Source organism: Paroedura picta, chromosome 16, assembly GCF_049243985.1.
Source record: "Paroedura picta isolate Pp20150507F chromosome 16, Ppicta_v3.0, whole genome shotgun sequence".
Classification (NCBI taxonomy): Eukaryota; Metazoa; Chordata; class Lepidosauria; order Squamata; family Gekkonidae; genus Paroedura; species Paroedura picta.
This window is the reverse complement of record NC_135384.1, coordinates 981,539-996,754: the sequence shown is the minus strand read 5'-3', so window position 1 is coordinate 996,754 and position 15,216 is coordinate 981,539. Positions and strand designations below refer to the sequence as shown.

Sequence of the window (15,216 nt, the reverse complement as noted above, 5' to 3'; positions counted from 1 at the left end):
CCCCGCTTGCATTCTGCGTTGCGCCCAGGGTGGTCCGTCTTGAGCATGTGTCTGTGGAGAAGGGGGAGCCGGATGCCCCGAGGCTGCTTCCTGCATGGGATAGGAGGCCAGGTAGGCCTCAGAAGTGGCTGGACGGGGGGGGGGGGGCTCTTGCACCCTCGGGTGCCCTTGGGTGGCCGGGTCCCTCCTACAGGGCCCTTCTTCGATGAGGAAGAACTTCTCCGATTGCAAGAGTCTTTCTCTGCTGGAGCCCTTAAAACCAGCAGCGCCTCTCCAGGATCCTGCGTGAGGGAACCCAGACTGTGTGAGCAGCAGCCTCTCCGTTGTGCACGCCCGTGTGCGTGGGGCCCCAGCTGACACCCTAAGGCTCTAAGGAGACAGACGTCCCTGACTTTCCCCCAGGCCTGCCTTTCAGCCTCTGGGCCTCCCGTGCCCCCTCCCCACTGCTGCCATTTTCCCTCCTGTTCCTTCCTTCCTTCCTCCTTTCCTTCCTTCCTCCCTCCCTCCCTCGCAGGGAACGCAGCGACTCCCCTGGGCGTGGCTACCTGGCTGGCTTTTCTCTGCTCGTGTCACAGCTGCCCTTCTGCTGCCTCTTCTTCACTCTCCCTTTCTTTCCCCTCCAGGATCGGGTGCCGGGATCGGGCTCTCAAGGTGGGTGTCCTTCCTCTCTGCGCCTGTCCTTTCTTTGGGGGGGGGGAGTCTCCCCCCTCCCTCGCAAGGGGGACCTGCCTTCTTCTTGCTGCTCTTGCACCCTCTGCTTCGTGCCGCTCGCCAGCCTGGCTGTTCGGAGAGGGGGAGTTTGGGGCGGGGGAGGCTCAAGGTGCGCAGCTCTCCTGGGCAGGCCGGGAGTGACTGTCCTGTTCTCTGCCTCCCTGCCCAGGTCGAGAAGATGCAGTCCTGAGCTATGAGACTGTGGTGCAAATGGAAGGTGAGGCTTCTGGGCAGTGCCGGGTTCGGATCCCAGCTGTCTGCGGTCAACAGGGCCCAGCCGGAGGGGATGGGCGGGACGTCCGCCTGAGACCCCAAAGAGCTGCTGCTGGCCGACCTTAGTGGGCCAGGGTCCCATTCAGGCCCAGGCCCCGGTTGGGTTTCGCTCCCCGATCACCGGGGGGGGCTCCGCTTCTGTCTTGCAGTGCATTACGCTCGCCCCATCATTATCCTGGGCCCCACCAAGGACCGGGTGAATGACGACCTCCTCTCGGAGTTCCCAGACAAATTTGGCTCCTGTGTCCCACGTGAGTCCAGTGGGGAGGGCGGCCCCTCCCTGGGGAGGGCGAGGGGGGAGGGGACTGGTGTCGTTTTTGTGCCCAGACGCTCTGAGGTTGCCCCCCGCAGACACCACACGGCCCAAGCGGGAATACGAGGTCGACGGGCGGGACTACCATTTTGTGGCCTCGCGGGAGAAGATGGAGAAGGACATCCAGAGCCACAAGTTCATCGAGGCTGGCCAGTACAACAGCCACCTGTACGGCACCAGCGTCCAGTCCGTGCGCGAGGTGGCTGAGCAGGTAATGGGGGGGGGCTAAGGACGGAGTTCTGCTGGTCAGGCCACCTGGTCCGGCCTCCCCCCTCACTCACTGGCCAACCAGCTCCTCCGGAGGGGCAGCAGCGGGGCACAGAGGCTGAGGCCTTTCCTTGATGTTGCCTTCTGGCCCTGGGATCCTGAGGTTGACTGCCTCTAAACATGGAGGTTCCCCTCAGTCACCCGGCTAACAGCCATGGACAGACCTCTCCTCCTGGAATCTCTCCAAGCCCCTCTTAATGCCTGCAGCCCTCAGGGCATCCCCTGGCCCTGAATTCCCCAGTTTAATCTCTCATTGCGCAAAGAAGTATTTCCTTTTGCCCGCCTTCCTTGGAGAGGGGGCCAGAGTTGTATCCTGCAGCGAGCAAAACAAGGGGGCTGAGACCTCTGACTCCCCTGGGGGATGGTTCTGGGGGCCAATAACCGTCTGGTCCCTGGAGAGCTGGGGGGTAATGGAAAATGCAGAGGGAGGGAGCTGGGCTCAAGGGGAGGGCAAAGGGAAACAGGCCAAGACGGGCGCTGCAGGGGAAATGACTTTCTTTCTAACCCCCCCCCCCATCCCCGCAGGGCAAGCACTGCATCTTGGACGTGTCGGCCAACGCCGTCCGGCGGCTTCAGGCAGCCCAGCTGCACCCCATTGCCATCTTCATCCGGCCCCGATCCCTTGAGAACGTTCTGTGAGTGGCTGGAGGGGGGGGCTGCTGATCCGCCTGGGACCCAGATGGCACCGGGAGGGTGTAGCTGTGGCTGGGACCTGCGGAGGGGAAGTGGGCTGCACCAACATGGCCCCTTAAGGGGGGAGAGGGGGTGGCCTTGGGGGGAAGCAGGGGGTCTTCGATAAAGAATCAGATGCGAAGGGTCAGTAGCTTTGATTCGGGATCCCCCCAGGCGCACCACGAGGGAAGCTGCTTTGTGGGACTATGATTTGGGCAGATGGGAGCCTCGTGAGGCCGAAATGTCCTTCTGAGCTAGCCCGGGGGGGGGGGGGGCGCAGGGGGATAGTTTGGGCTCTGCAGGGACTGATGCTGCCCATGGATCTTGTCCCCCCTCTCAGAGAAATAAACAAGCGGATAACAGAGGAACAGGCACGCAAGGCCTTTGACAGAGCTACAAAGCTGGAGCAGGAATTCACAGAGTGCTTCTCAGGTGGGTCTCTCCTCCCCCCCCCATACACACACACACACACACACACACAAATACACAGGTCAGTGGTGTGGATGAGGAAGGTTCTCTCTTACATAGAGTGAAATCCATTCCCGCATTCAGGTCCTCAAAATCACAACTGTGACTCTTTTTCATGAACCAAAAGTCTTGCCGGTCTGAGAGCCAGTGTGGTTTGGTGGCTAGAGTGTCGGACTAAGAGCTGGGGGTCCCGGGTTCGAATCCCCACTCAGCCATGCCTGCTTGCTGGGGCCGCTCACACCTCCTCAGTTGTGAGGATACAACAGAGGCGAAGAGACGGATGTAAGCTGCCTTGGGTCCCCGCTGGGGAGAAATGCGGGATATAATGGAAATAAAAGGAAGGAATGAAGTCGGCCTTGAGGATCTGGGGGCGAGCATAAAAGCACATGGGCCGGGAGGCGGGATCAGGAGCCTCAGCCTATTTGCATAACCGTTCAGCCCCTCCCTCCTGGCCCAGCTGAGGGTGTGGCCCTCCCTCCCGCCAGTATTTAAAATTCTGATGAGCATTCCATGACATCACAGCAGCTGCTCCAATGGCTGTTGAGCCCCCCCCCCAGTGAATCCCAACAGAACTGGAGGGGGCTTCGGGGGGATTATTTTTAAAGAGGGGAAGTGCAGAAAAGCTGCTTGAGAGCCAGTGTGGTGTCGTGAATAAGAGCAGTGGACTCTAATCTGGAGAGGCATGTTTGATTCCCTCCTCCTCCTCCTCTACGTGCAGCCAACTGGGTGGCCTTGGAAGGTGTTTTGTAAGCTGCTTTGGGTAGTGAAAAGCGAGATATAAATGCTAGAAACTTGAACGAGACGGGAGCAGAGAATGCAGCCCTCCCCGGGTCCTCGCCCCCCACCTGCCACCTCCCGTCTGCCTCTTCTTCCCACAGCCATCGTAGAAGGAGACGGCTTCGAGGAGATCTACCACAAGATCAAGAGAATCATCGAGGAGCTGTCCGGCCCTTACATTTGGATCCCGGCTCGCGAGAGACTTTAAAGAGCTACAAACTGATTTTTCCGGAAGGGAACCACCAACTCGACGATGACAATGACGGAACAGTCTCTGGGGAGAGGGACGCCTCTGTCTCTCGCCACTGAACTTAGCTGTTTGGTTAATATTTTGGGGGTGGGCGGGGGTGTCTGGGGACGGGCTTCTTTCGTTTCTTCTGAATATTATTCTCTTTTTTCTTTTCTTTTTTTTTTTCTTCTTGTGTGATCCAGCCGCCCCACCCTGGTCTCCGTTTCGAACACTCCCTTTTTTAATTTCCGCAGCAGAGGGGGGGTCTCCGTCCTCAACAGCGCTAGCGCATGCGTGCTGTAATTGGGGGGGGGGGCAGGTGGTGGCGGGGGGAGCAGCAGAGGGGGCTGTTCCTCCCATTCCGACGTCTTTCGTTTTACAAGGCAGCAACAATGCGGACGGAGGAAGGCCAAGAGCAAAAGGAGGGGTTGGGAAATGTAGAGAGATATATTTTTAAACAAAACCTTTCTGCAATCTGAAGCCACTTTACCTTCTGTGGTGGGGGGCCCAGCTGGACCCTCCCTTGGCAGTGAGTTGTGAGTGGGACATCGCTTGGCACGCAGGGACAGCCCCCTCCTTGACCATGGGGGAGTTCCCAGGAGGGCAGAAAGAGCTGGGGGGGGGGGGAGTGCAGTTTAAAAGGGAGGGCCTCAGCAGAGCGAGAAAATGTGAAACAAATTCTCCATGCTTCTGCTTTTTAAAAAATGTCTTATTCCCCTATTCCTCCCTTCCCTGGAAGGGAAGAAAAATCTCTTCTCTCTCTATTTTTGGCAGAGTTCGTGATTTAAACAAGCACAGATCTGGGACTTGAGGTTAGTCAGTAGATCTTGCTTGGAGTATGGCCCTGTTGACTTGGGGGTGCATAAGATATATATAGATATAGATATATAATTATATTTTATTATTTATTATGATGATGATTCTTCTCCCGTTCAATTTTCTCTATTTTTTTCTCGTTTTTTTTTTCTTCCCCTCTTTGGTGCATGAAGGTTACTTGGGGCTTCAAAACTTAAAACAGTGGGGGACAAGAAACAGAAAAGAAATTTAACCATTTGCTGATCCAGCAATCTATATTTTTCTTTCCGGGGAAGGGGGAAAGGGAGGAGGGAGAGGAGAAAAAAAGAGAGAAGATAAAAAAAAAGAAGAAGAGTTTTTCCAATGTCCTGTGACTATTTTTGGGGTCATATCAAGTATTTTGGTGCGGCTGTATGTGATGTATGAAAAAAAAAAGAAATACAATGCAGGAACGGGGTGGGGAAATATATTTCGGAGGGACTGATTTACTTTCACGTTTGAAGACTTTCATTTCCAAATTTATTGGATTAATTATTATTTTTTGTATATAAAGAAGAAAAAAAAGGATGGACTTGGGGTTTGGAGACAGTTTGCTCCCCCCACCACCCCCACCTCTGGCGCTCCAGTCGTCCGGCCCCCACAAGAGACGCTTCCCCCATCACGGAGGCCAGACTGGGCTGGGCTGGGCTGGGCAGGAGCGTTTTCTCAAGAACACATTTAAGCGGCTACTGGGAAGTTAAGCGAGAAGAGGTTTCTGTCTGGGTGAAGAAACTCCACTCTCAGGGCTACGTTCTCTGCTCCCGTCTCCCCACGTTTCTAGCAGAATGTCAGAGGGAGGGGTTTGAAATCTTAACATTGAGAAAGCAGGTCCTTGGCCTGCCCTAAGATCTGGACCTGTAAGCAGGAGCGTTCCCCCCCATTGCCCCCCCCCCGTCTCAGCTGCTCTTTAAATAAGCACCCTGCCTTGTGCGATTCTCTGTGTCCCCCCCCCCCAGCCAGCCAGGAAAAATAGGGAGGGTTAGAGAAGAGAGATGCAGAAGGGGAGGGGTCCACTGCAAAACCCAGGCAAAGCATGGCTGCATTTGGCCTCCCCCAGCTCACACTGGGGCATTTCACGCACAGGCCAGGAGTTCTGGGGCAGAGAAGACATTTCGGCCCTAGCTCTGTAAAGCGGGGGGGGGGGGGTAGAATTGAGCCTTCCTGTGACTTTTCTGCTTACCTGAACAGGTGTGTCCAGGAGGAGGCAGAGGCTGCGCTCCGCCTTGTGTGGGAGGGACCGGAGGCCGGGGTCTCTTCTGCCTGGCCCCTCCTGCGGCTCTGCACCTGAGTGGGGCTCCCATTCTGCTAACTTGCCAAGGGCTTTTTCGTAGCTGACCGGCTCCTCCCGACCCCACCCCAGACTTAGGCAGGGACAAGGTGGTGGGTCAGACCCCCAAGGCCCCTCCCCTCTCCCTTGGGGTGCAGTCAGAGGCTGTTTCTTGCCGGGGGCCACAAGAGGGTGGTTTGTTGGGGGGCGGGGGGGAGATATAAGAGAGTATTTTGCATAGAAATATTATCGCCTTTGGCAAAAGAATAATTAAAAACCAATGAAAACCCACCTGTGTGTCTGTCTCTGTCCTTCCCTGGTAGGGCTGGAGGCTGGGAAAGCAAGGGGCAATCTGGCGTGGATGCCACCTGGCCTGGAGGACGCCCCTCGGGCACCCTTCCAGGGAGCAGCTCCTTTGTGATGCTCAGAGACCCCTGACTCTTCAGGAGCTGTGATCACCCAGTTGTTGCCAGCTTGATTTCGCAGTGACTCACTTGCCTCTTAAACAGAGGGAACGAGAACAAATTTATAAGCAAAAATGATATCTCCATTGATTATTTGCATTTTAAAACAGCAATCTCTTTTAATGTGTGTGGTGTTTCTGGCAGGTGCAGTTCTGTGCTCCTTCTCCCCTCCGCCTTGTGCCAGGGAGCAGAGGGCCATTCCAGCAAAAGCCTGAGATCAGGATCAGTCATACGCATCCATTGCATCTCACATGCCCAGGGCGGCCAGTGCTCCAGTGGGAACTGCACCCTGAGCCCTGCAGTGGTCACTCTTTTCCCCCAAAGTCCAAGTTCACTGCCGTCTTGGGCTGGCCTCGCTGGAGATGTTTTTTGTGGGGTTTTTTTGGGGGGCAGGCGGGGTGTTGTTTGAGGGAGGGGTTATAATCCTGTAGCCTATAAGAGAAGGCAAACAGCAAGGGGGGGAGGGGGAGGCAGGATTCCCCAGCACTGCCCTGTCCTTGTCTCTGTTTTGGGGAAGTTCCAAATGCAACAGTTCCTCGGAAAAAAACCGCCAGTGTTGACAGTACAAAGATCGCTCCCCAGAGAGGTGACTCTGCTGGCCTAAGCGAAGACGAGACCCCGCAGCCAGCGCTTTGGACCCCCACACTCCAAGCAACAGGTAACCCCCGCAGCCCAAAGCCTCCCCCCATCCTGCATCCCCACTCGCCTCAAAACGGGGGGGGGGTCTCATTGCTAAAGCCCCGGGAGGGCAGCTGACGGGAGCTGGCTTGGAGTAGGCAGCAGGTCACTCGCTCTTGGGGGCAGAAGGAAGGGACTTGCTCATCAGCCAAATCGGGCTTTTCCCCAGAGAAGGCGCCATGTGGGTCTCGTGGTCTCCTAACAAGGGAGAGCCCGGCGCAGCCTTCTGAAGACTCATCAAATTGGCGACCCATTGGGGTGGGGGCAAAGGTGCCAGGGGGGGCAGGGTTGCCAGCTCCCATACAGGAGGTCTGTGGAGACCGGGGGGGGGGGTCAAGCCTGGGGGCAGGTGCGGCTGGAAGTGGAGGGGAGGGCCTCAGCAGGGCCCTGCAAGGCAGCCCTTTCCTCCCAGAACCTGGATCTCTGCCGCCTGCAGATCAGTTTCCATTCCGGAGGTCTCCAGGTCCCACCTGGAGATTGGGAACCATATGTATTCTGCGCACAGGCACACCGAGCTACAGGAGAGCCCATTTTTGCAGAGGGGCCAGAGAGCAGAGAGGCTCTTCTGTGGCTTTCCACAGGGCCAGCCTTGCTGTGCCCCTGAGTTCCCCGCTCTGAAGGCCTTCGTTCCCAGCCGTTCTTTGGGCAAAGTAGAGGAGACACACACTGGAGATCAGAGTCAGGTTGCAGGGACACAGGCTCCTTTGCGCGAACCGCCCCACTTTTTGGCAAGCGACAGGCCACTCTTCCCAGGCGACCCTGACCCAAGAAACCTGTCCGAAGCACCATCTTGCCTGGGCGTCTCTCAGGCTGTGGAAGGGCCAGCCCCGGACGTGGCGGGGAGGAGCAGAGGGCCGGGGACCAGCGGCTGAACAAGGAGGCAGGTTCTGAGCAGTGGAATAGGAGGCAGACGGCCCAACAGCCAGAGAGCCGTCCGGTGGAGGCAAACGCCCTTGGCAGGAGCAGGGCTTTTGTGCAGGAGAACCTCCCCACAGGAGAGAGGCTCAAGGGATGGAAAGGATCAGCAGTCTGGCTTGGGGGGTGCCAGGCCCAGAGCCCACCTTTCACGGTGGCATTTCCTCCAGGTGAACCGGTCTCTGCCCCCTGGAGATTAGTTGTAGTCCCAGGAGATCTCCAGGCACCCCCTGGAGCCTGGCAACTCTGAGATGGACCCTTTTCAGTGGTGAAGCCTCAGCGGTTTGGGGGACTTGCAGTGGCAAAATGTGCTGTTGAGGGGCAGGGGGGCCATAATTATGTCGTGTTTTTAACGGAGCCCCACTTTTTAGAACCCAGCTAATTAGTCCAGCCCGCCTTTGCTGCCGCCACCCGACCACTCCAAAATCCACTAAGAACATTAATAAATCCTCATCATATATGTTGAATTGCTGGAAGAGGTCCCATCCAAGCAGATTGTCCACAAGGCATTCCCGCAGCCCGTAGTTTAATGGCGGGAACAGAACGGGAGCCGCAGTCCCTCTTCCACCTCCCCTCCCTACTTTTTCTTTTTTTACTCCACCAGCTCAGGTCCCAATAAATCCAAGCCCGATTCGAGGTCAGCTAATTAGCATCCCAAATAAATACTAATTAAGTGGGAGGCGGACGGACGCTTTTCGGATTGTCGGCCACAGCACTGAAGGACGTCTTGGGCTTCTGCTCTCTTCTGGTGCCTAATTAGCTCGCTAATTAATCCTGCCGAAATCTTATCAGAGGCTCTCCCCGGCCTACTTTCTCTCTCTCTCCTGGCTGGCAGCGGCACTCTCTCCGGGGGTCCCGGGACCCTTCCCATCGCCGCCTGCCCGGCCTTTCCAGCTGCAGATGCTGCCGGGGGTGGCACCCGCGACCTTGTGGCACGAAGCAGAGGCTCTTCCCCTGAGCCCTGGCCTCTTGGTCCGACCGCTCACCGGCAATTCCAGTTTGGGGCATTTCGGGATATTTGAGGCTGGAGCCTGGAGAGGTCAGGGGGCGGGGAGTGAAGGCAGCATAAAGCGACAGAGGTGACAGATCTGTTGTCTGGAGGAGTTTTGTAATCTGGTGACATTTCAGGCCCCTCAGTGATCTTGCACAAACTAGGGGTGCCAGCCTCCAGGGGGGACCTGGGGATCCCCAGGAATTCCAGCTCATTTCCGGACTGCAGAGACCACTTCCCCTGGAGCTTTTGTGGCATCGGACCACAAGGAGGTCCCTGCCCTTCCCCCGCTCCATCCCCAAATCTCATGAGCTTCCCCACCTGGATCCCAGGGGCTGCGAGCCCACATGGTGCTCTCTGGTTCCAGGTATTCTCGAGCCGCTCTCCGGACTCTGAGCTCCCATGGCGAAAGACTATCAGGACATGAACACGGTGGACGCTGAGGAGGACAGTGAAACGTACATCCGAGCTGGTGAGTAGAGCCGACGGGGCTGCCACGGCATGGAGGAAGAAAGGGGGCCTGGCCCCTGTCCTCCCTGCCCTCCGTCCGTCCGTCCGTCCGTCCATCCCACAATGGCTGCTTCTGCCTTTTGGAGTTGGGTCAGACGATAGTTTCTGCTCGTTGTCTGAAGCCATTCGTCCTCCGCCTTGCTGTCGCTGAGCGCCAGGCGCATGCCACCGTGTGAGTCAAGCGCACAGGAGGGGGGATGCAATGGTCAGCCTAGAGGTTTTGGCCTGCAGAGGCCGGGGACAAAAGAAATCTCAGGCGGAGCCGAAAGCAAAGCAACCGCTTTGAAGCATGACACAAACAGGGGAGTGGAAGCCCCCTTTTCTGGAGCATACCTACAGGGACAGGCTGCCATTCAGCAGGGTAGGACACAGTCCCTGCCCCTGTCCCAATGCAGCTTCCTGGATCGTCCCATTTACCTGTGCCCAAAACCGCTCCGGGAGAATTCCGGCCTGAGCTCACCCCGAGCAGTTGTGTTGCCTGAGCAGTTGGAATGTTCTTGAATATTCTGTGGCGTAGCCGCTGGAAGCTTCTTCACAGAGAGGGGCTATCTCTGAACATACCTGTGAGGCTGCCTTAGCCGGAGGGGGGACCTGCTCCGTGCAAAACGGCTGCTGTACCGCTGGACAGAGCCTCTCCCAAGGCCATTGAATGGGGGAGACAGACAAGAGGGCCAGCCAGGAGAGGGCACCAAGGCGGTGGGCACCGGCCAGGGCCAGGGTGGGTTTCCTGACGCTTGCCCCCTCTCCCCAGCCCCCACAACGCTGCCCTTGAGCCCGTCCTGGACCCACCAGCTCTGCCCCCGGCGCCGTTTGGCTCTCCTCCTGGTGGGACTCAGCTGCAGCCTCACCCTCACAGCCATCGTCTTCAGCGCCAACGGTGAGTGGCTCGGTGGGGAGAGCAGCAGGGGGGAGCTTGCAGTGGGATCGGGCCCGGGTGGCAGACTTTCACCCTTCTGCCCCCTCCCTCCCTCCCTCCCTAGGAAATGCGCTGAGCTTTCAGCTGCAGGGGATTCGGGAGGTGCTTCGGAAGGTAAATCTCACCAGCACCACCGAGATGGCCGCCTTTCAAAGCAGAGGTGAGCAAAGGGGGCTGCGGGGGGCTAAAACGGGGAATGCCTCGAGAGCCAGCGTGGCCTGGTGGTGAGGAGTGGCAGCCTTGAATCTGGAGAACTCGGCTTGATTCTCCGCTCCTCCTCCACCTGCAGCTGGCTGGGGGACCTTGGGCGAGTTACACTGGTTAGAGCGGTTCTCACAGAGCAGTCCTGTCAGAGCTCGCTCAGACCCACCTGCCTGTTGTGGGGAGAGGAAGGGGGGCAATTGGAAGCCGCTTTGAGGCTCCTTCCGGCAGTGAAGAGCAGGGCACTTTGGGGCTTTGAGAAGGGTTGGCTTGTGTTTCCCTCCTTCCTGCTGGGGGCATTCACTCCTGGGTTGCAGGGGAGGGAGATGCCCCCCCCCCCGGAAGAGGCACACGGCAGCAGCGTCTGCAGGCGGATCGCACTTCAGGCAGGCCTGGGGAGGGGCTCTGTAGGCCTTGGGGTCTCCTAACCCACTTTGGCCCCTTGCAGAAAAAGACACGGTGGAGAAAACCACATTGCTGGAGGAGTCCGTGAAGAAGACGGCCGAGGGGATGGAGGCAGGTGGGTCATGTCTGTGTGGATCCGCACAAGTTTTCCTGTGCCCGGGGGCTGTTTTCTGCTTCACGGAGGCTCCATCCAATTCCTGTCTCCTGAGTGAGGAGGCCCCTCACTGGCCTGACCCCGCAGGGCTCTCTGGATGCTCCGATGTTCACACGGCCGTGACAGGCAGCTAGACTCCGGTTCAAAGGCCATCTCTGCCAAGGAGGCTGTCTGGCTGGGGGGCCCTGGGCCAGCCACACGCCCTCAGCCGGACCTACACCCCCGAGCCTTAGTGAAGGCGGAGGGGAGGGGAGGGGAGGGAAGTGATGCAAACCAAGATGGGTCCTATTTAGGGAGAAGGCAGCCTGGAACTGCACTCAGGTAACGAAATAGCCCCCAGAGGAGCCCCGGGGGTGCGGCTGGTCCCAGCTTCCTTGCAGGGGGGGGGGAGAGCCCCCACCCCCTCCTGCCCCTCCTGCAGCCTCTCTCCTCCTTTCCCCTCCGCAGCCAGGAAGCGGCTCCTGGCCCAGGTGGCCGTCTTGAGGAGCAACGTCCGGACCATCCACTGCGACCTGGAGGATTTCAAGCAGCAGCGGAAAGGTCAGGAGGGCCTCGGGGAGCCAGGCGGCAGCCCTGCAGGCGGAGGGAGGGGGCCCAGCTGAAAGGCCCACTGCCAAGGCTTCTCAAGGGGAGGGGGTGGGGGGCACCGGCCGGCCAACCTGCCTTGGATGGTTCCCAGGGCCCGGTGTGCAACCATCTGGGCAGCAGCCGCCTCGCCCGGCGGGGAGGGATCAAACGCCTCCCCCTTCCGCAGCCTGTCCTTCTGCGGGGGGGGGGGGGGGGGAGGGCCCCAGGAAGGCTGGCAGGGCAAGGCCCGGTCTCAACAAGGGGCCCTGGAGCGAGTCCCCTGCCCTGTGGCATCGAGTTCCCTCGGTTAAGTCTGGAGATCAGCGGGGGCCCCCCTGGAGCTCCCTGCCATGTCTCCCTGAGCTTCCCCACTGGAGCTGGCCTGCCTCGGTGGACGTCCAGCCTGGCCAGAGGGCCTTCGGTGGCTATGCCTGGTGAGAGCGGGTGCCGTCAAAGGGGTCTTTCTGCTGATGCTACCTGGCTCCCTTCCCCCCCCCAGCTGGCCAGGTCTGCTGCCCCCCTGGCTGGGCATCCTTCCGGACAAGCTGCTACTGGGATTCTCGGGCAGGGAAATCCTGGGAAGGCGCCAAGAGGGACTGCGAAGCTAAAGATTCCCACCTGGTGATCATAAACTCCTATGAGGAGCAGGTAGGTAGTGGGGGGGGGGGCTTGGGCAGTTCTACCAGCTCCCCCTCCCCCCATAGTGAGAGCGAGGGATGCTGGGAGGAGGGGCCGCCTGCGGGGATCCTGAAGAGCCGGGATGGCCTGGTGGCTGGAGCGTCCCATTAGGCTCAGAGAGGGCCGGGTTCAAATCTCCCCATCCTGCCATGAGAAGGCTGGCTGAGTGATCCTGAGTCCGTCCCTCACTCTCAGTCTACCCTCCCTCACAGGGGTGTTGGGAGGGTAAAATAGAGGGGGAGAGCCATTCTGGTTCCCCCGTGGTGAGAAAGGCGGGGTGTCAATAAACCGAGAAGTCCTTCCTCCCCCAGCTGTTTGTCGCCCAGCGTGTGAGGCCCTGGTTCATGTGGATCGGCCTGACCGATGCCAGTGGGAGCTGGAAGTGGGTCGATGGGACGCCATACACCGTCCGCCGGGAGTGAGTTGTCTTTTGGCCTGCCCCCCCTCCCCCCTCCCTCCCTCCCTCCCACAATGCGCTACGGAAACGGCCACAGAGGGGACAGCCCAGCCCAGTCAGGCCCTCGCTGGGTGCTCAACTGGCCCGGCCTGAGTCCCTCAACCTGTGCCAAAGCTCAGCCCAAGAGTAGGAGGAGGCACGGTGAAGCAACGCTGAGCATGTGCAGAGTGACATTCCTTTCATCGTGAGTAACTGCAGGCAGCTTGGGCCCAGGAAGCGCCTTGGGTCAGGACACCCAGCTCCCCGGTCGCCCGGTGCTCCTTCTCACCAGCCTCTTCCCAGCCACGAATTCTGCAGGCGTTGGGAGGGTCTCTGGAGCAGCTTCACCTCCTCTCCCCCCCCCCCCCCCGTTCCTTGCTGTTGCAGGGACTGGCGTGAAGACCAGCCAGACAACTGGTACGGCCACGGCCTGGGCGGAGGGGAAGACTGTGCCCACCTCCACGACGACGGGCGCTGGAACGATGACCACTGTTCCCGCCAGTACGGCTGGGTGTGCGAGATGGAGCCGGACAGCTAAGCAGGAGAGCCCCGCGGGATCCGCCCAGGGAGGCCCGTTGGCCCACCAAGCCCCCTGCAGGGCCACCCTCTGCGCCCAGAGCCTGGGGCCTTTCCGGCCTTTCGTCCAGCCCTGACCCTTCTAGCCCCCCCCTTTCCCCCTCCCTGGATGAGAGGGAAGGGGCAGCCCCCGTCCCCTGGGGGGCCTCTAGCCAGGACAACCAACCTTCTACAAAGTCCTCTAGGATGGAGGGGCTAGGCTGATCCGCCCAGAGCTCAGAGGCAAGCAGGGCCCGTCCTGGCTGTGTTTGCAAGGGAGACCTCCGGGGGGGGGGGAACCGCCTCTGCCTGCCTTGATGCCTTTAGAAACCCCAAGACATGCTCTAGGCAGCTCTTCCCCAACCGGAGGGGAGGGCATGGCTTGGGAGGAGGGTGGGGAAGGGCCGAAGTCCCCGCCTCCCGGCCCACAGGGGGGATCTCAAGCCTACTCCATGCGAACCGGGTCAGCGTCTCTCGTGGGAGGGGGCTCTTGGGCTTCTCCGGCTCACGTTATCTTGGATCCCATCCCCCCCTCCTGAAAACCAAGGAGCGCAGCTCTGTAATCGCCTCTTTCGGAATAAAAGGTGCACACCTTGGCTGAGGCTCAGGGATTTGCCATGGGGGACTTTTGGGCTTGGAAGGCGGCCTGGAGCCAGGCCAACCTTCCTCAGAAACACGCTTCTCACGTCATCCTGGCCGGGCTGTGCTCCCCGCTTTCTCTCGCTGTCTCTGCTGGGCAAACGTGCCACGGAGCACGGGCAGAGCGAGACCCATTTCTCAGGAATGAATCAAGACTGACTCGGGGCACGATGCGTTCCTTGGAAGAGCCCCGCCAGTTGGCTCCGGTGGCCAGTGAGGGTGTCTTTCTTCCCCATCAGCCAGCCAGCCAGGCAGGCCCTGCCCTCCCCCTGGGCTCACGGTCCTTGCTGGTGAGTCGGAGAGACCCAGCCAGTGGGGCAGGTTGGGGGAGCCTCGCCAGCGTCCCGCCCGTCTCTCAGCAGAGCTGTCAGCTTCCTGGCAGGGAGGAGCCGGGGAGCCTCCTTTTGGCTCACTTCTGGGGCCGGATTTGTTTGGCAGAGTCATCCATCTTCAGGAGGGCCCCGTGTTTGGTCTCAAGCAGTAAAATTTGAGCCTAGCGACACCTTGAAGATCAGCAGCGTGTAATTCTGGGGAGATGCTTTCGTGGGTGGGGGCTTCCCAGCTTTACGTATCAGGCTAGGATCGGGAACTCCAGGGTCCAGTCCCCATGGAAGCCGGCGGAGTGACCTCGGGCCAGTCACAAAGCCTCGCCTACCTCACAGGGTTGTTGTGAAGAGGGAAGGGAGGAGGGGGAATGTGGTGAGGCGCCTTTGGACCCCCTGGGGAGATGGGGTGTGTGTGTAAATAAAGCAGGATACAGATGCAGGAAGCCCGGAAGGATAAGGAAGCAAAGGAAGGAAATGGGAAGCCCACACAGGGTCAAGGAGCCCGTTTGGGGCATGCTGCAAACTCCAGAAATCCCGGTCGTGTTGCAGCCTCGTGACGCCCGCCAGCGAACCCTGCGTGGGGCCAGGAGTGCTCCCGGACAGTCCCCCAAGGCGTCGCTTCAGGGGGAGGTGGGTGGCACCGGAAACGTCTGCATGCGGCGGCAGAGAGTCCCGGCCCCTTCCAGTTGGTCTCCTTTCCCGGCCCGAGAACCTCCCCGGGCGAGTGACGAAGCCGGAGGCAGGAATGCAGGTGGGTGTGGAGGCGGCGGCGGCAGCACCACCAAGCAGCAGTTTCGATTCAGTCTTCAGCCAGGCGCGATCCGGGCCAGGAGGTTTGGCCTGCAGAAACAGGCCAGGAGGCGGCGGCAGGAGGCGAAAACGTGGGCCGGAAGGAATTGGGATCCGGAAGCTCCTCTGCCCTGTCCCCCCCCCCCCCCCCGGCCGTCAGCCGCCCGCTTGGGAGCTGGTC

At 59.6% G+C, this 15,216-nt stretch overlaps 2 protein-coding genes across 19 annotated transcripts in view; both read left to right on the top strand.

Annotated features, from left to right (window-relative positions):
- The window catches only part of DLG4 (discs large MAGUK scaffold protein 4), a 60,117-nt gene extending 55,173 nt beyond the window's left edge, over positions 1-4,944 (top strand). For all 18 annotated transcript variants that reach the window (XM_077314447.1, XM_077314442.1, XM_077314441.1 and 15 more), the window contains 7 exons: positions 624-651; positions 881-928; positions 1,134-1,235; positions 1,336-1,508; positions 2,090-2,199; positions 2,577-2,668; positions 3,583-4,944. In XM_077314447.1, coding sequence (XP_077170562.1) covers positions 624-651; positions 881-928; positions 1,134-1,235; positions 1,336-1,508; positions 2,090-2,199; positions 2,577-2,668; positions 3,583-3,689 — 660 coding nt within the window. In that variant the 3' untranslated portion in view covers positions 3,690-4,944. The remainder of the gene's footprint in view (positions 1-623; positions 652-880; positions 929-1,133; positions 1,236-1,335; positions 1,509-2,089; positions 2,200-2,576; positions 2,669-3,582) is intronic.
- A 1,818-nt stretch (positions 4,945-6,762) lies between these two features.
- LOC143825894 (asialoglycoprotein receptor 1-like) lies at positions 6,763-13,877 on the top strand. Its single transcript, XM_077314296.1, has 9 exons — positions 6,763-6,933; positions 9,227-9,331; positions 10,121-10,246; positions 10,350-10,445; positions 10,935-11,006; positions 11,493-11,585; positions 12,112-12,260; positions 12,602-12,708; positions 13,114-13,877. The coding sequence occupies exons 2-9, from the start codon at positions 9,262-9,264 to the stop codon at positions 13,262-13,264; spliced, it is 864 nt and encodes a 287-aa protein (XP_077170411.1). The 5' UTR covers positions 6,763-6,933; positions 9,227-9,261; the 3' UTR covers positions 13,265-13,877.
- The last annotated feature ends 1,339 nt before the right edge of the window (positions 13,878-15,216 follow it).

Coding starts and splice junctions, on each gene's coding strand:
- LOC143825894 (XM_077314296.1), top strand. CDS start 9,262: ATGGCGAAAGACTATCAGGACATGAACACGGTGGACGCTGAGGAGGAC. Junction 10,446..10,934: donor GGCCGCCTTTCAAAGCAGAG/GTGAGCAAAGGG, acceptor GGCCCCTTGCAG/AAAAAGACACGGTGGAGAAA. Junction 12,261..12,601: donor TAAACTCCTATGAGGAGCAG/GTAGGTAGTGGG, acceptor TTCCTCCCCCAG/CTGTTTGTCGCCCAGCGTGT.